Source organism: Alnus glutinosa, chromosome 3, assembly GCF_958979055.1.
Source record: "Alnus glutinosa chromosome 3, dhAlnGlut1.1, whole genome shotgun sequence".
Classification (NCBI taxonomy): domain Eukaryota; kingdom Viridiplantae; phylum Streptophyta; class Magnoliopsida; order Fagales; family Betulaceae; genus Alnus; species Alnus glutinosa.
The window spans coordinates 1,457,645-1,474,425 of NC_084888.1; the positions used below are offsets into that span (position 1 = coordinate 1,457,645).

The 16,781-nt window shown below is 37.0% G+C and overlaps 3 protein-coding genes across 3 annotated transcripts; 1 reads left to right on the plus strand and 2 right to left on the minus strand.

Moving 5' to 3' along the window:
• On the plus strand, window positions 1–1,412 carry LOC133864273 (transcription repressor OFP7-like). The gene has a single exon (XM_062300554.1). It carries the CDS (start codon window positions 110–112, stop codon window positions 1,154–1,156), a length of 1,047 nt encoding a protein of 348 aa, XP_062156538.1. The 5' UTR covers window positions 1–109; the 3' UTR covers window positions 1,157–1,412.
• Window positions 1,413–10,028: 8,616 nt separating this feature from the next.
• LOC133863528 (uncharacterized) lies at window positions 10,029–14,384 on the minus strand. Its single transcript, XM_062299503.1, has 9 exons — window positions 14,226–14,384; window positions 14,046–14,094; window positions 13,289–13,377; window positions 13,078–13,134; window positions 12,840–12,902; window positions 12,687–12,752; window positions 11,370–11,456; window positions 10,889–10,982; window positions 10,029–10,798 (listed from the first exon to the last, which is right to left on the minus strand). Exons 1-9 carry the CDS (start codon window positions 14,328–14,330, stop codon window positions 10,272–10,274), a joined length of 1,137 nt encoding a protein of 378 aa, XP_062155487.1. The 5' UTR covers window positions 14,331–14,384; the 3' UTR covers window positions 10,029–10,271.
• Window positions 14,385–15,071: 687 nt separating this feature from the next.
• LOC133863753 (small ribosomal subunit protein mL103 (rPPR7)) lies at window positions 15,072–16,781 on the minus strand. Its single transcript, XM_062299831.1, has one exon. It carries the CDS (start codon window positions 16,644–16,646, stop codon window positions 15,438–15,440), a length of 1,209 nt encoding a protein of 402 aa, XP_062155815.1. The 5' UTR covers window positions 16,647–16,781; the 3' UTR covers window positions 15,072–15,437.

The following is a 16,781-nucleotide window of genomic DNA, read 5'->3' on the forward strand; positions in this document are numbered from 1 at the left end:
AACTCATAGATTAGCCCCAAAGCTCTCTCCCTATATAAACCCCCACTTTTCTCAGACAAACAGTTCATGCTTTGACGCTGCATTGCGCTCCAAGACAAAGAACAAGAAAATGGCGAAACGTTTCAAGCTCCGGATTTCCCGAGTCATCCCATCCTTCCAATCCTGCCGTTCCAAAGACCCATCCACTATGCCAGCAGATCCTGTCCCTTCATTCTTCCGACCATCCCCAGTCAACAACAAACTCATCAACCTTCATTTCCCAGCCACAAACCCACTCCAACCCTCCAAACCCCATCACTCTTACCTGAAGCGCCACGTTTCATCTGCTTGCATATCGGTCGGCTGTGGGTTGGGATCAAGAGCCACTCTCTCTGATGACGACCGCTTCGAATCACCCGAGTTCCAATGGGAAGAAGAAGAGAAGTGGCACGTGGTCGCCAAGGTCTACGACGAGACACCTCGCCGTAAAATCTACAACTCCTCGGTGTCCGGCGAGTCCGACTCCGAAGAGGACGTTTTGGGTCTTGCTCTACCACTGCCACCACCACCCCCCACAGTGGAAAAGAAGAAACGACGAGCCAGAAAGAAGAAAACGGCATCGAAAACCCGCACCAGCACCTCTTCTGCCGATAGCGGACTGTTCAGCAGCGAAGGTCGTGACGAGGGAGACGACGAAGAGACCGAAACCTTAGTTTCCTCCTCCAGAAGCTTGTCCAGTGATTCCTCGCCGGAGTTCAATCCCCACTTGGAGACAATACGCGAGGTACCACTGAGCTCGACGAGGCGAAAGAAGAGCAGCGTGAAGAAGGTGAGGCGGTGCGTTTCGAAGGGTGGGAGGCGTAGGAAGGTGGTGCCGTCTTCTCCGGAGAGCGAGTCGCCGGCGAGGCTTTCGATGTTCCAGAGGCTTATACCGTGCACGGTGGACGGGAAGGTGAGGGAGAGCTTTGCGGTGGTGAAGAAGTCGGAGGACCCGTATGAGGACTTCAAGAGGTCGATGATGGAGATGATCTTGGAGAAGCAGATGTTCGACGAGAAGGATTTGGAGCAGCTCTTGCACTGTTTTCTTTCTCTGAACGCCAGGCAACACCACGTGGTTATCGTCCAGGCTTTCTCTGAGATTTGGGAGGCATTGTTCTGTAGAAGATCAACTAGTTGATGCGTTTCTAGGGCTCTTTGAATCAAATGATCAGAATATAGATAATAAAGTAGAGCTTATTCTTCTTCTTCTTCTTCTTTATGCTTAGGAATTTCTAGCTTTGAAAATTTCTCTAGTCTTGCTAGTCCTGAACTGTCCCTGCAACAAATCATGTGAATCATGGACTTGGCCGGGGTTGGTTGTCGTTTCTAGTTATCTGTGGGACTATTAATGAAATTATAAGGATCAAGTTATTAATTAGGTAATTATATATATCTGTGGGACTGCTCTCTTTCCCATTATTTTCTGGCACTTTGATGGAATGATAGCTGCAAAATTTGAAGGGGGAGGTAAGGGTATCAAATAATCTCATCCTGCAGCCTGCTGTTTTGTGGCTGCAAAATGAAAGATTAATTTTCCAATCATAATCAATTCAAACACATAGAATCCAATACTTTGCAGTGGACCATGCAGTTGAACTCAATGGAGCTTCGATCTAAATGTGTCACAAGCATAGTCGATTCAAAGGAAGAACCGAAGAAGTACTCCTGCGTCGTAACGTGGGGATCAGCATATATAAAAGCAATGGGTTGGGACCCGTTACATGATTGACCAAGCATTCGGATTTGACCAATGATCAACGGGTGAATCAATTTGCTTTGGTCGATGGATTAAGTCAAGAGAGTCGTATTCCCCACCATTTTACACTATTATTCGAGTGCACATGGGACTTATCCAACTCGGGGCCACATGTTAACAATTTGTTGAAAGTTATCATCACTTCTATTGCTAGGATGACACGTAATTGGCTCGATCCTCTCATCTTCGTTCAGAAAGTGTTATTCTCAAAGAAATTGTCACTCTCATAGTCTTCTCATCTTTTTTCTTTTGGATGCATGGTTGTAATAATTTTGCCTTAATCTTGAGGAGAAGGGCCATGATCATGATCGATCAGAACTCTTTTTCATGAACTCCTGCTAGCTGCGAGGACAGCCCTTTAGCAATTAAAGACATGGTACAAATTTGCGTTTGCTTGTCTCTCTCTTTCTCTCTCTCTCTCTATATATATATATATATTTTTTTTCCCACGATATAATAGATTATCTAAATTACCAATTCAAACTATATTTTTCTATTGAGAAATACTACACGTACTTTCAAGTACGTGCTCGCTTTTTAATATGGCCGGCCGTAAAAATTACCAATAATTAATGACTTTTTAAATGCATTCTTCATTTGATTAATTATCTATTTTTTCTCCATATGTACCTTTTAAATATTTTTTTTATTGATTCTTTTATCCATGATAAAGCATAGAGAGAGAGAACTAATAAAGAAAGAGAACGAGGGGAAGATAAAACTAAGTATAAAATACTTATGCATTGATACACCGCGTGTGCTTCTCCACATTTAGGGAAGCGCTATAGCTCAAATGCTAAATGCATTTGATTTAGAGAATCAAATTGACACATTTTTTAAGATTTTAATTAGCTAATATTTTACATACAACTCTAAAATACGTAGTTGTATGTAAAATAAATTACAGAAGAAGCCACTGTGATCGAGTGCACTTTTAAATGGATATCAGATGCATAAGATTATCTTACAAAATAAAATATTGTCTTCCCGCAACAAATTAATAAAGTTATTAATAATCTTATCTATATCTATATATATATTGAGAGAGAGATAGATGGGCCTCTTGCCACCTTTTTGGTTTCATCTCAAATTATGCGCAAATTTCAGAATTAGAGCGGGAAAGAGATCGAGCGCGCATATATTAACACCGGCCGGCCCCTTATCCTGTCTCTGTATAAATCAATTAAGTGCAGTTGTTAGCAATGATTTACTAGCATGAAACCACGTAGTATATATACATATGTCTAACGTACATATATAGAACTCAAGACTTAAAAAGGGAGATCGAGCTCATGACGATCGAGGCCCATGAAGACATCCTCAAGTTTGTGCTCCTCGGATTTGAATGATTTTCAATAGAACTTCAAGTGCGCGCATGGAAATAGATCGAGTTAGTTCAACGGAACGTATGCAAGTGCAACCATGCATTTACATATTATACCAACGAGCATGTAACCCGTGCAATGCACGGATTGTTTTTAATTTTTTTTTATTATTATTTTCAGATTTAAATTTACAAAAAAATAACAAAAATAATATACTTAACAATAACCAACCTTTTTTCTAAATTGTTAAACAAATTAGACCATGATAAATTATTTGCGTATAATATATATTGTTTCCCAAATCTTAATTTGGTATGAGACTAAGAAATCATTAAATGATTTTAGATATGTCTATTTCAATTCTAACATACCAAATTATTTTAAAGGGATGGTATAATTAACTTCATGAAGAACTGCCAAGAGTTTAGCATGGTGCTGGATAAGAATTTCAGGCGAATAAGACTTCAATATAAATAAGTCTTCTAGGTCTATTAGGTTGGGTTTATGAACATCGCCAAACCTTAAGATTTTGGAAACTAAATAACTTTGAGAGGAATCAGACTATGAAAATGTAAAGACTCTAATTTTTTCCTAAATAAAGATCAAATTCTATGTATTTTTACTTTTTAAACAATAATAAAATATAATTTATGTAGTTTATGTAGTTTATTTTTATCTATCGCCATCATTTCCCTAAATTCAGTGTAAATTTTACAGAAAAAATAAAAAATAAGCAAGTTGAATTAAAAATAATACATAAATTAAAAGAGAAAAACATAACCACGGGAAATAAAGACAAACCACCAAAAAATGGAAAAATGCTAATACAATAAAAAAGAATTGTATTTTCTGTATACTTTTATGGTTCTAATGAAACCTTGAATGCTAATTTTGTTAAGCACCTAAACAATTTGCATTACACAAAGTAAAAAGGAAAAACTACTCAATAAAAAGTGTAAACGAAAAAATCATTATACCTCGTACAAAAAACAATCATAAGAAACTCTTTGTTACCATCATTTTTCGGGATTTGATGTAAAATTTACAAAAGGTAAAATAAGCAATTTGAATGAAAAATAATATATGGATTACATAAAAAAAATAAGGACAAAAAGTGGAAACAGAATAAAAGAATCATAGAAAATATAGACAAAAAAATGAAAAATACTAATATAATAGAATAGAGTTATCTTTTATGTATACTTTTATGGTTCATATGAAACCTTAAAAGTCAATATTATCTATCAATAAACAAAGTGATTTAAATTTACAGTTTACGATTTAAATTCACAGTTTACTTAACGGACTCTTCTTATCAAAAAATAAAATAATAAAATAAAAACAAAAATAAGGACAAAGGATGGAACCGTAAGAATTATATTCTTTGTATATTTTTTCCGGTTTGAATGAAATTGATAAGTATAGGAAGAAGTCCCGCCAAAATGATATATATATATATATATATATATATATATATATATATATATATATATATATATATTTCTCTCGACCTTCCTTCACATATATATCATAAAAGAAAATACTTTTAGCACAAAAATCAACAAATGAAAACAATATACTCATATTATAAAAATAATTGTCTTTTCAATTTTTTTTGTATGTTTTCTCTGATTCCAATGAATTCAAAGCCTCATAGGTATAGTAAGAAGTTATATCTAATAGAGATTTTTTTTTTTTTTTTTTTCCGACCATCCTTTGCATGTATAATGTTTAAAAAAAAAAAAAACTACTTTTAGAACAAAAATAAAAATAATATATAAATTAGAACAGAAAATAAGGACAAAATATGAAAACGTACAACATACAGAAACTGGAAAAATACTTCTATAATAGAAAAAGAATTGTATTTTTTGTATATAAATTAGAACATAAAATAAGGGAAAAAAAAATGAAAACGGATGACCAACTCAAATAATAGAAAAAGAATATATATATATATATATATTTTATATTATATTTCTTATACCGATGGTGTAGAATATTTGTGAAAACATGCGTTCTATTCGAGTCAAACAAAATTTTCAAGTAGTGTTTAGAAACAACTATTATTTTGTTGTTTGCACGTACAGACCCTTCTGCACATGGTTTCTAGATGGTAGAAAAATGAATTCCAAGGGGAATTCGAATTGAAAAAACAGATTGGGAACACGTACTTGTTGAGAAGGCGCATCTGGGTTTGTTGCAGGGGAAAAGGTTTTATAAGAATTTCATGAAGAGGTAGAGTTCGAAAGAGAGAGGGAGATGGGTTTTCTAATGCAAGCAGGTTTGTGGGATTGCAAAAAGGAGGAAATGATTAACTAACGGTTATTTATTGTTTGCAGTTTTTGGAAGCGGTTGAACAGTTATTTTATAGGGAGAAAAACTGTCTTTACACAGAAATACGTAGATTTGTTAGTTTAATGGAATGCCACTTGTCTGAATATTATACTTTTACACAAAAATAGGTGCACTTGTCATTTTAATGAAATGCCACTTGTCTTAATATTATGCATTTCTCTAAATGATTCCTCTATTATATATATATATATATATATATATATATATATATATATATATATATATATATATATATATATATATATATATGATATGGGAAAAAAATTTACGTCCATGACGAAACAACCTAAAGTAAGCTCCACAACTATATATGCTTCGATCGTTTTCACATAATAGCATATATGGTACAATTTACAATGATTCATCTAATGAAATTGCCCTCGTTATCAATCAGGCACAGGCTAGGATCATGTCGTGCTCGTTCGCCGTGCATCTCTATCAGTCTGTGTCTGTGACGCAGGAGGTACGACTCCGTCAGTCTGTCGTCTCTGTACAGTAACACAGGTCAAGGCTGGCGGAGCACTGCAGAAAAAAAAGTGAGGCTTCACTGATGCTGTAAATGGATAATATGTCTCACTGTGTCGTGAATAACACGCCAAAAGGACATTAATTTCACCCTCGGCCCAAGAGAATGAAATCTTACTGCCAGTGGTAAATTTTAGTGGATACGGTGCACTCACGGTGCCAGAGATTCCTTACCTGCCTGAAGAAACCGACTAAGAATGCGCACTCGTTTCTCTCAAAACGACAGCTTTGTAAGCGCATGAGATTAAGAGATCTTTTAGATCCTGCTTATCTGGTTCTGTAGCATTAGCTATGCTACCTGTTTCATCATATTCTTATGAGTCATCATTTCAGTCACAGTGATGGAAGCTCAGATCACATTGGCCGTTGGATTAATTATTCTTTTTTACCTGGGGACTTTGACCCCGTATTTCAAAATTTCACTACAAAAAACTTTGTTTTTAGCCACTTACAATTAGCCACGTGTATAACCATATTGCTAGCCACGTGCATTTAGCGACGGCCAATTACACGCGTGAATCCAGTTGTGACTAAATGCAATTTTAGCCACGTGTCCCTTTATATATGCGGCTATTTAGCCATGTAGCATTTAGCCACGTGCCACTCCAAGTGGCTAACTGAAATTTCATTTTTCTGGCAATTCTAACAGCGTGTAATGAAAGACACGTGATTAACATTTTTATTCTTTTTTTAAAAAAAAAAAAGAAAAAAGAAAAAACAGAACAGAAATTTATGTTCTGTTTTTTCTTTTTTCTTCTCCCAATCCGGCGTACATCCGGCCAAGCCGGTTTTTTTTCTTCTCCCAATCTGGCGTAAATCCAGGCCGGGACCGGCAATCACCCAATCGCCGGATTCGAACCTATCAAACCAAAAATACAAAAACCCAAAATGGGAAAAAAAATCCAATACACCAAAACAACAAGAAGTCGCCGGAAATAAAACCAAAAAAAAAAAAAAAACCAATTTGCCGGCCATTAAACCCAATCGCCCACTCAACCACTTGCCGGAAATCATCAAACCAAAACAAGAGAAACGGTCGATCTGGATCTGGATCTCTACCTCTCCGGCCGTGATCCTCCGGACTCCAGCTCCGTCGTCGACCACGGATCTATCTCCGATCGGTCTCCCTCTTCCATCTCCCTCTGTGTGAAGAAAAGAACAAAAAAAAAAAAAAGGAGAAGAAGGAACGGCGAGCGTGGGAAAAGGGGAAAGAAGGAAAAGAAAAACCTAACGGAAATCAAACCAAAAACCGGCCGACGAGGGTGAGTCCGTCGGATCTCCTCCATCTCTGAGAGTTGGTCGACCACAAGCTCAACCTCTCGGGCCGTGACCCTCCAGACTCCAGCTCAGTCGTCATTCACCGGATCTATCTCAGAATCTCTCTTTCCAGCTCTCTCGGTCTCCCTCTTCCATTTCCCTTTTAGTGACTGTGTGAAGAAAGGGGAAGAAATAAGGAAAAGAAGGAAGAAAAAAGAAGAAAAAAGAAATGAAATGAAATGAAATGAAAAGTCAAAGGGGCGTGAGGAAATGAAAAAGAGAGAGAAAGGCGGAAATGAAAAGATGCTAGGCGGGGAAATGCAAAAGGAAAAAAAGAGGGGGAAATTAGAATTAGTAGTTGGCCACGTTTATTTGATGCACGCTGCCAATTGGACGCGTGTAAAAAATACACGCGGCCAATTGGCCGTATGGATTTATTACACGTGGCTACTTGTTTTTCATATGCAACCTGCCACGTTGTCATCAAGACACGTGGCTAGTTGGCCGCGTAGCTACAGTAACCGCTACTGTAAACACGCGGCTAATTGCTTGATTTTTTGTAGTGTTTTCTGGTTTTTTTTTTTTTTAAAAAAAAAATCTTCAGAAAATGTGTCTTTACTTTTGCTAGGGAGGAGCGGACTATAATACTGAAACAAAACTACATGAAAACTCAATACATATGGGCATACAAATCTACTTGTTTATATATATATATATATATATACCCGTGCGTGTTTTTATAATTGTATGTGTATTTTTCTTTTTTTTTGGAAATCGAGTAAAAGTTCATGCTTTGTGGGAAAACCAATTTGTTGTAAATTTAATAGTTTCTAACTTTCTAAACTCTAAATTTGTATCCAATTAAGTTCCCTTTTGAGTACGTTTGATAAGGTTTCGAAAATTAGTTTTTAGTTTTGATTTGAAAATGGGTATTGTTTTTTAATTGAGAAAAGTGTGTTTTTTGTTTTTAAAATTATTTTTAAAGCTATTATTAAACGAGGTCAAATTATTATTATTTTTTTTTTCAATTTTTATATATAGCAAATAATCGAACCCTCTCAGGACTCCAGTAGATAGCTAGGTGCTGCATGGTTGAAGCCAACAACTGCAAACAAACCAATAATAACAATAAATAAAAAGTGGAGAAGCAACTCATTATTTTTATTATTATTTTTTTAAAAAAATAAATAGTTACTTTTGGCTTTTAGAGTTCCAAGAGTTACTGATATCGATTCAAAAATATTGTATAATTCAAGAAGGAAGAAATATGATATATATATATATATATATATATAATATCAGGAAATTTTTTTTTTTTTAACACCTCTTCTTTATCTATGCTTGTACAAATAATTAGTCTGACTCCCGACAATGAATGACTTCCACAGTACAGAGAACTGCACGGTGTATCAATGCATAATATCACTACCCTTTAACATTTGTTCAGAAGCATAACTCTTGCATCCTTTTTTTGGTTTGGGGCGGTGGTACCCAATGCTCGAATCTTATCTTCCTACATGACAATCAATCCTTGGGCGAGATCCAATATTAATCACAATAAATAATTTTGTAAAATTAATTTTAGTTTCAGTACGTATATGTAATAGCACCATGGAATGATTTATTAATAATACTCTTTATAAAAAACTTTTATTATATAAAATAAGTATGATAAATGAAATTTTTATTGATTCCCAAAAGTGAAAAGTGAAAACCACCTGCCACTGTTTGCTATCAAAACTGTACATGGCGAACCATGAGTGTAATTTTATTGCACGTCATAATAACAAAAATGAATTTTAAGCAACTTGATAACAACAAAAATGAGAATGTATCTAGGCTCCTTAAAATAGTTTTCGAGAGAAAATGTTTTCGCAAAAAAATCACTAATTTTATATTGATTGGTTGAGATCCTGAAAATAATATTAAAAATAAAAAATAAAAAATTCTATTGTTTGGTTGGTAAGAAAGATAAACTTGACACTACGATTGGAAACCATCCAAAGCCACTCAAATTTACCCAACAATGTCAAATACCATAACCAATATTTTAAAAAATAAAATAAAATCAAAGAAAAACACCCACAAAAACCTACCAAGGAGGAGAGGGGAAGGGAAGTTTTTATTTTTTCGGGGGAGTGTGAAAGGTTACTATAATGAAACGAGGATAGAGGGGGTGGCGGAGTTCCTCTGCGGCTCCAAGGGGAAGGGTGACAATTGGGTTCCTTTATGGACTGCGTTGATTTGATTATATCTTGGAAATTATTTTCCTTTGACAAGATTTTTTCGCTTGATTCATAAAAGAATGATAATTTATCGCACAGAAATGGAAATCCGTTTTCACATTTTGCAATAGGGACAAACCGCTTAGTTCATATAAACGGCAGGTAGTTTGAATCGACCAAAGGGATGGAGGGATGGGAAGGGCCTAAAGTTGGGAAAACTATTGGCGGAGGAGAATGAAAGATCTGAGTTATCATGTATATCTTCAATGCAAAAAAAAAAAAAAAAAAACAAAATTTAAACTGTAAAATAGATGATCTCAATTTCCCTTGAACCTCAGAGCATAATAGGCTTTGGGAACTCATTAATTTCAACAAAATGTACGATGAAATTAAGCTTTTTTTTTAGCAAAATTTCTGGTTTCGATGCATTACGTTAGGGAAATTCATAGTTGAATCCTGTGCTTGTCGATAAACTGGCGGCGTTTGCTACACAAATAAACCTCGCCCATCCATGGGAGAATTAGAACCCAAAACTAAGAAGAACGCCAATTTTGTGGTCAGAAATTTCCTAAAATTTGGGCCGCTTAAGGACAGTTTGAAATAATGGCATTTCTGGCCCAAGAAAAAAACAAGGACAATATTCCTTGCAGTCGAGCTTAGATGCTTGTTTAGTTGTTTTCTTGAACAGTGCGGTAAATATTACAATCTGCATATCCTAATTTAGAACAAAATTAACTGAACAAGAAACGTCCAAGACGTCATACGGAGTAACAAAACCTTTCAGAATGATTTCTCAAGATTTCAAGTTCAAGATGGAGGGAGCGGTGGTGGGTTATTGTGATTTGGAGGGGGAGGTGGAGGCATTGATGTCTGTGGCATCGGGGGCCTACCACCATGTTGTTGAAGAGGTGGGGGTGGCAGTGGACGCCACATAGGTGGTGGTTGGCCTCCCATTCCCATCGGTGGTGGTAGATGCCTTGGGGGACCTGGACCTGCCTGCGGAGGTGGGGGCGGTGGCATACTTGGGGGAGGTGGCCTGAACTGCTGCATTTGTGGAGGCATGCCAGGTGGTGGCATTGTTTGACCTGGTTGTGGCGGCTGACCATGCCAAGCTGGCTGTCCACCTACCGGCATAGGTGGGAAGGCTGTGCCTTGAGGTGGCGGTGGGCGGAGTGCAGGAATTGGGCCTGGAGCAACAGCACCATTCGCAAATGGGCGTGGAGGCATGGTTCCATTGGCCTGAGGAACACTCGGATGTGTTGGAGGTCCACTAGCGAATAAAGTATGAGGCCTGCTCTTTTGTACACCTGGATTGCTTGCGGCCAAAACTCTCTCTGCATTATAATGGTAGCACACAGGTAAAGCACTGTCTTTAATGATAGCATGAATTATTCCTACAAAAAATGGCAACTTAAAAGTCTAACCTGCTGGAGTACCATGGCGCTCCCCTTTAGTATCCTTCTTATACGCATATGACACTGTAATTTGACGGTTGCAAAGATATTGTCCATTCATTGCCTGTAAATTTAAATGATCACTAGCAGATCAACTCCATGTATAATCAAAATATAATGCTAGTGTCATGGGGCGGCTCATGTCTTACATGTCACAACAATTTAGAAGTTACTATTACATCTTTTACAATGTAATCAAAATAAGAGCCTAGAGGCACAACTAATTTCCAAAATGAATAATATGGACTCGTTGATCATGTGTAGACTTGGCATTAAGCTATTATGACCAAATGGAACTCAATTTTTTTTTTTTTTAGATATAAAATACAGATAAAAAAAACCAGCAAGACTAAATAATAAAACTGATAATTCATCTAATTCTTGTATACTTGAACCTCATGTTTCTCTAGCAGATTTGGTGGATATGAAAGTATAAGCAAAAGGCACATACCTCAATAGCAGCATCAGATGCCTCGAAAGAATCATAGCTAATAAATCCAAAACCACGTGAATTTCCAGATTCTGGATCTCTCATGATCTGGACAAGAGAAGTTATCAGAATCCAACTAACAGAAGCATCAAATTCTTAATAGGTAGAAAACATACATTCTAAAATGAATTTTTATGCATTCAGTACAAATGTTTGAGCACACAACTTGTCCCACGCAAAGACAGGCAGGAAGAAATCAGAACCCACTAATGAGGTATTTACATCCTGTTCTCCTAAAACAAAATTAAACTCTTACAAGAAAACCAACATAGAGACTTGAAGGCCATGCAAAAATGCTCATCAAGTAGCTCTAAGATTTTCCAATATCTAAGTACCATTACATTTAACCTTAGGAAGATCGCGGTCTTACTCAGCTAGAACGTATATCATTATGTTATGCAGAACTGAAACAGAACGTGCTACCTCACCCCATAAAATGGAACAATGGGGATAGGCTAATATACCACATTACAGGTAACTTTGTTAGAAGTTAAAATGTGATAAGATAGCCTTTAAGTTACAATTTAAATTGTAGTTTGGTCTTGCAAAAAACCTTAACTAAATATACCATTTTGTGATTACTATCTATATGGCCTTTCAAAAAGTTTAAATAGGGAAACCGCCAATACCAATTTAGCTAAAGCTATTAAAGGAGTATCTATCGAAACCAGTTTCTATGTCAATGCAAGGAGCGGAACATGAAGCACATGTATACGAAAGCGAGTTAAGAAGACAAAGCTGGCCTTCAATCTTTCAAGGATTAGAGGATTGCCCCCATGAGTAGAAGAGAGCAGGATCTAACAAAAAATCCTTGCTTCCTCCAATGATTTTCCCTTTGATGGATTAACTATCTCAAATAAAACTCATAGATTCAGTTCCCTTTCCTTCTACATGAACCAGACAAAGCAAACTTTCCAAGCCACCCTGCAACCTTCTATAATAAGATGTATGAAGTCACAAAGGTAGTATAACAAATACACCTAGAGTTCACAGAACTTCCATAATTCCTCTACTAGAACAGTTTCAGAAATGATAAGCAAAATTATTACATATTGCCAAGAAACACACCCTCTATGCATAGGCAAGCAAAGATAACATATTACAGTTTGATGCCAAACAAAGGAATAAATTATATGCATAAATGATGTCACAGAAACTCTAACGGCTGAAAGATCATTAACAGCTTCCTATTTAACTTTAAAATAAGAACACCAACATCCATATTAGCAAGTAGGAAGTTTGCACAAAATCTTTCTACAGAAAAGCCAAAAATTTAACCTTAGGATTTGTAACAATGACTCCAAATGCACTGAAAGTATCATATAGAAGCTTCTCATCCACATCCTGCAAAGAATATCAAGATAATGAAAAAGTTAAAATAAGTGATCTAGCTTGCGTTAGGGAGCATAACTCTGATAGAATTTAACTTACAGGGTCAAGGTTCCCAATGAAAAGGTTTGCTCCAACATCCAGACTTTTTTTATCTTGGGATGCCTGGGGAGGGGGGGTGGCAAAAACATCACAGTAATTCATCAAATCTCATAGAACAGATACAAAACATCAGGACATAATGGCCAATAAACCTTTCCAAATATAATAATGCTTCATAAATTGTATGCAGCACAAAACATAAAAAAGCTGTAAAACAATTAGATGAAAGAAAACATACCTTATTTACACGAATCGGCTTTCCATATAGTTTAATCATGTTTAGCACTTTGATGGCCTGCAAAGTTATCAAAGGGGACAAAAATATTACTCAAAAGTAAAGAACCAACGAATGAAGCTGACAGTAAAACTTCGCAGTTAAGCCATATAATCTTAACATACACTTTAAAGTTTTACAGATAGCATGACCAGAGTACGTGATTAACACTTACATAGTCAGCATCTTCTTCACTCCGGAACTCCACGAATCCATATCCTTGATGCAGGTTTGTCACTCTATCCTTGGGAACATAGACATTCACTGAAACAGAAAGGGGAAAGGCTATAAATGGGCAGTCTTACAAGCAGCTTATAAAAAGAGTAACAAAAATAAAAGAAACACTGCATGAACTATTAGTCAGCGAAGATTACCGATGAATATATATCACTAAAGTTTATTGATAAAATTTTTCTGAACATGCAATAATTTATTAAGAATAAATCTTAGCAGTCTCATTTAAAATATATTCTTCTTTCCCCATTGATGAAACAAAGTTCCAGAAGAACATTAATGGGGACAGAAACCATTACAACAACGACGGAAGGGTCAAATCTAAAGAATGGTCAATGTGTCTAGCCTTACAACAACAACAACAACCATGAAGAGAGATTGGGGACAGAAACCAAAAAATAAAGACAAAATTTGGAAATAACCATAAAGAAATGAGCGTTACATATCCACAAGTTAGTACTATTGAGCCAAGAACAGGTTTTTAAAGTACTTATCGCAAACTAAGTACTATGCCCAAAACAATATACCAAAAGAAAATCAAAACAAGACAATTATGACCTAGAAAAACCGTGTTCCTTACTATGAGTTTTAAACAAAAAACAAAAACGGGTGCTGCATTATCGTCACTAATTTCAATATCCCCTAGAATGTAGAAATTTAAGTAATTTATAAAAAAGAAAAGGGAGGCCTGAACATACCAACAGGGCCTGCTTGAACAAACAGCTCCCAAAGTAACTCCTCGGTCACCTGCAAGCACAGGCACAGGCATTGAAACCAACACTACAGCAAAACAAAACCCTAACTGGTCCTAGTTCCTCGTTTTCGAGCAAAGTAGGAACAACAGGTACCAAACAAAAAGAGGAAAGAGGAAAGAGGACCTGAGGGTCGAGATTGCCGACGTAAGCAGTGGCGTCCTGATTCCTCTCGGCGGAGTGTTGGCCCAGCAAATTGGCTCCCACTCCGGGCGCTATTCGAGTCGTCATTGCTTTCTTACTCTGTAAAACCCTCTCTCCGCTTGCTCCTTCTCGATGATCCGCCTAGACGGTGAAAACGCCTGATATTATTGGTCTGGGCCGCTGCAAGAACCCATTTAATTCAGGGCCTAACTCGTACTGGGCCATCTGGGCGATCTAATCACGTCGACGGGCCTTTTGCTTGGTCCTATTGTTTTGTATAATTCTACTTCTTAGTTTTATTGCGTTAAAAAGCTTTAAAATTATTTATAGTCCATAAAAAGTTATGCCAAGTAAAAATATGTTCATTTGGTAAAAACCTTAAAAGATAATTTTTTACTTTTTTATTCTAAAAATTCCCAAACCTGTGTTTTGAGAAAGCTTAAAAAACGAGGTTTTTTTTATAATAATTTTTTTGACTTAAGTTTTATTTCCTAACGTAATTCCAAAGTCTCTATAGTCTACACATTTCAATAATGCTTCTAAATATCGTGATATTCAAAAACTAAGTATACCTTATCCAAAAAAAAATGTTCAAAAATATTTTTTATATTTTAAAAATCTACTAAACAATTTTTTTTTTTTTTTTTGAGTAATAAATGAAATTTGATTAATGTGATACATGATAGGTATGATCAAGATCCTCTAGATTTTCTAGTATAATTCTAGGATGGAGTTTGTAAGATCACGACCATTGTTCTTAAGAAGAGAAATGAGAATGGGTTGTCGAGTATGTCAAGATGTTGAAAAGGCCCCATAAGGAGATCACAATTTGATGTCAAAATCAAAAGATATGACCATTTTAATTTGACTAGGTCTGTGTTGGACAGCATACACAAACTTAAGTTCTCATTGGATCAACTTTTACATCGACTTAACAATAAGAACCAAACATGTTTTGACTTGCCAACACTAAAAACAATAAGAAGAAGAAACAGAAAGGAAAAAAAGAACCGAGTATTACAAATTATTTGCCCAAAAAATGAAACTTAATTTCCAGAGCAAACAAACATTACCAACAAGCATCGTCCATCAAAGTCAAAATTTGATCAAATTGAAGTATTTGCAGCTATAAATGATTAGATCAAGCAACAAGCACATCCAACTCAATAACCATAACAATGATGCCAGAAATCATTATCCTGCGGCCTCTTGATCTTCAACAGCATCAGCATCAGCATCTACAGAAGCCAAACCAAGTTGCTCCTCAACCTTTCTCCACGCGTTAACAACATTTGGCGGGAACTTCTTCTTTATCGTCCGGATCAATCCTTTCGCCTCCTTCATCTTCTTCTTCTCCACCAACCCTTCGACCAAATTCTTCATCGTGCCAAAATCCGGAATCTTATGCACCTTCACACTCTCCTTGAAAACCTTATACCCCTTCTCATAATCCCCATTCCTACACAAATAATGTATCAATGTCCTAAAAGTCGCTGCATTTGGATTACACACATTTCCCTCCAACCCCTCATAGACCTTCATGGCCTCATCCATCATCCCACTCTTAAGATAACAAGTCATCAAGTAATTATAGCTAATCGTATCGGGTTTGAGTCCCGCATTACTCATCTCATTGATCCATGCCATCACATTCTCCGGCTGACCACCGTGCACATGCATAATCCTCACATTATACGCAGCAACATCGATCTCACACCCCTTCTTCACCATCACATTCCACAGATTATCGGCCTCCTCGCTCTTGCCCTTCTTGTACAAAGCGTCCAATATGGTCGTAAACGTCACCGCCGTTATCTCCACCCCCTTCTCCTCCATCTCCTTGAAAATCCCAACAGCCTTCTCGGTCGCACCAACCTCGCAGTAGGACTTGACCAAAATCCCATACGAAACCTTATTAGGCGAGACCCCGTATTTCTTAGGAATTTCGTCGAACAGTTGGGGTACCTTATTGAACATCTTCGATTTAATGCACGCCGATAGCAAGGCGTTAAACGAAACCGCCGATCTCCGAGTACCCAACTCGTTCATTTGGTCGAAGGTTCTCAAGGCGTGGTCGAACATGCCGGCTATGCCGTAGGATCGGATCAAAGTGGACAAGAAGCTTTCTTCTTTGATTTTGGGGTCTTTTTTGTGGGACTCGATGAGGGACTCGATGTCGGCGAAGCGGTGGGACTTGGCGAGGCGGCGCACGGTGAGGTCCTGAGCGTAGCGGGAGGACGTGGGGGAGGAGTAGTGTTTGGAAACAGAGGAGTAGATTTCCAGGGCTTTGTCAGGGTCGTACTCGGTCCGGAGTTTCGATTTCACTCTGGAAATGGACATCGAAGAGGAATCGGTGGTGGTGCTGAGGCGGCGAAGATGACGGAGAGGAATGGAAGACGACATTTCTTGCAATTTTGGGGTTTCGGTAGACGGAGGGGAGAGAGAGAGAGAGGGAGAAAGGCTATGAGGGCTTTGCTGGTTCAACTTCAAGTGATGTACTACTAATTCTCAAGTTTTGTGTTTAGGGTTTTAGAGGTT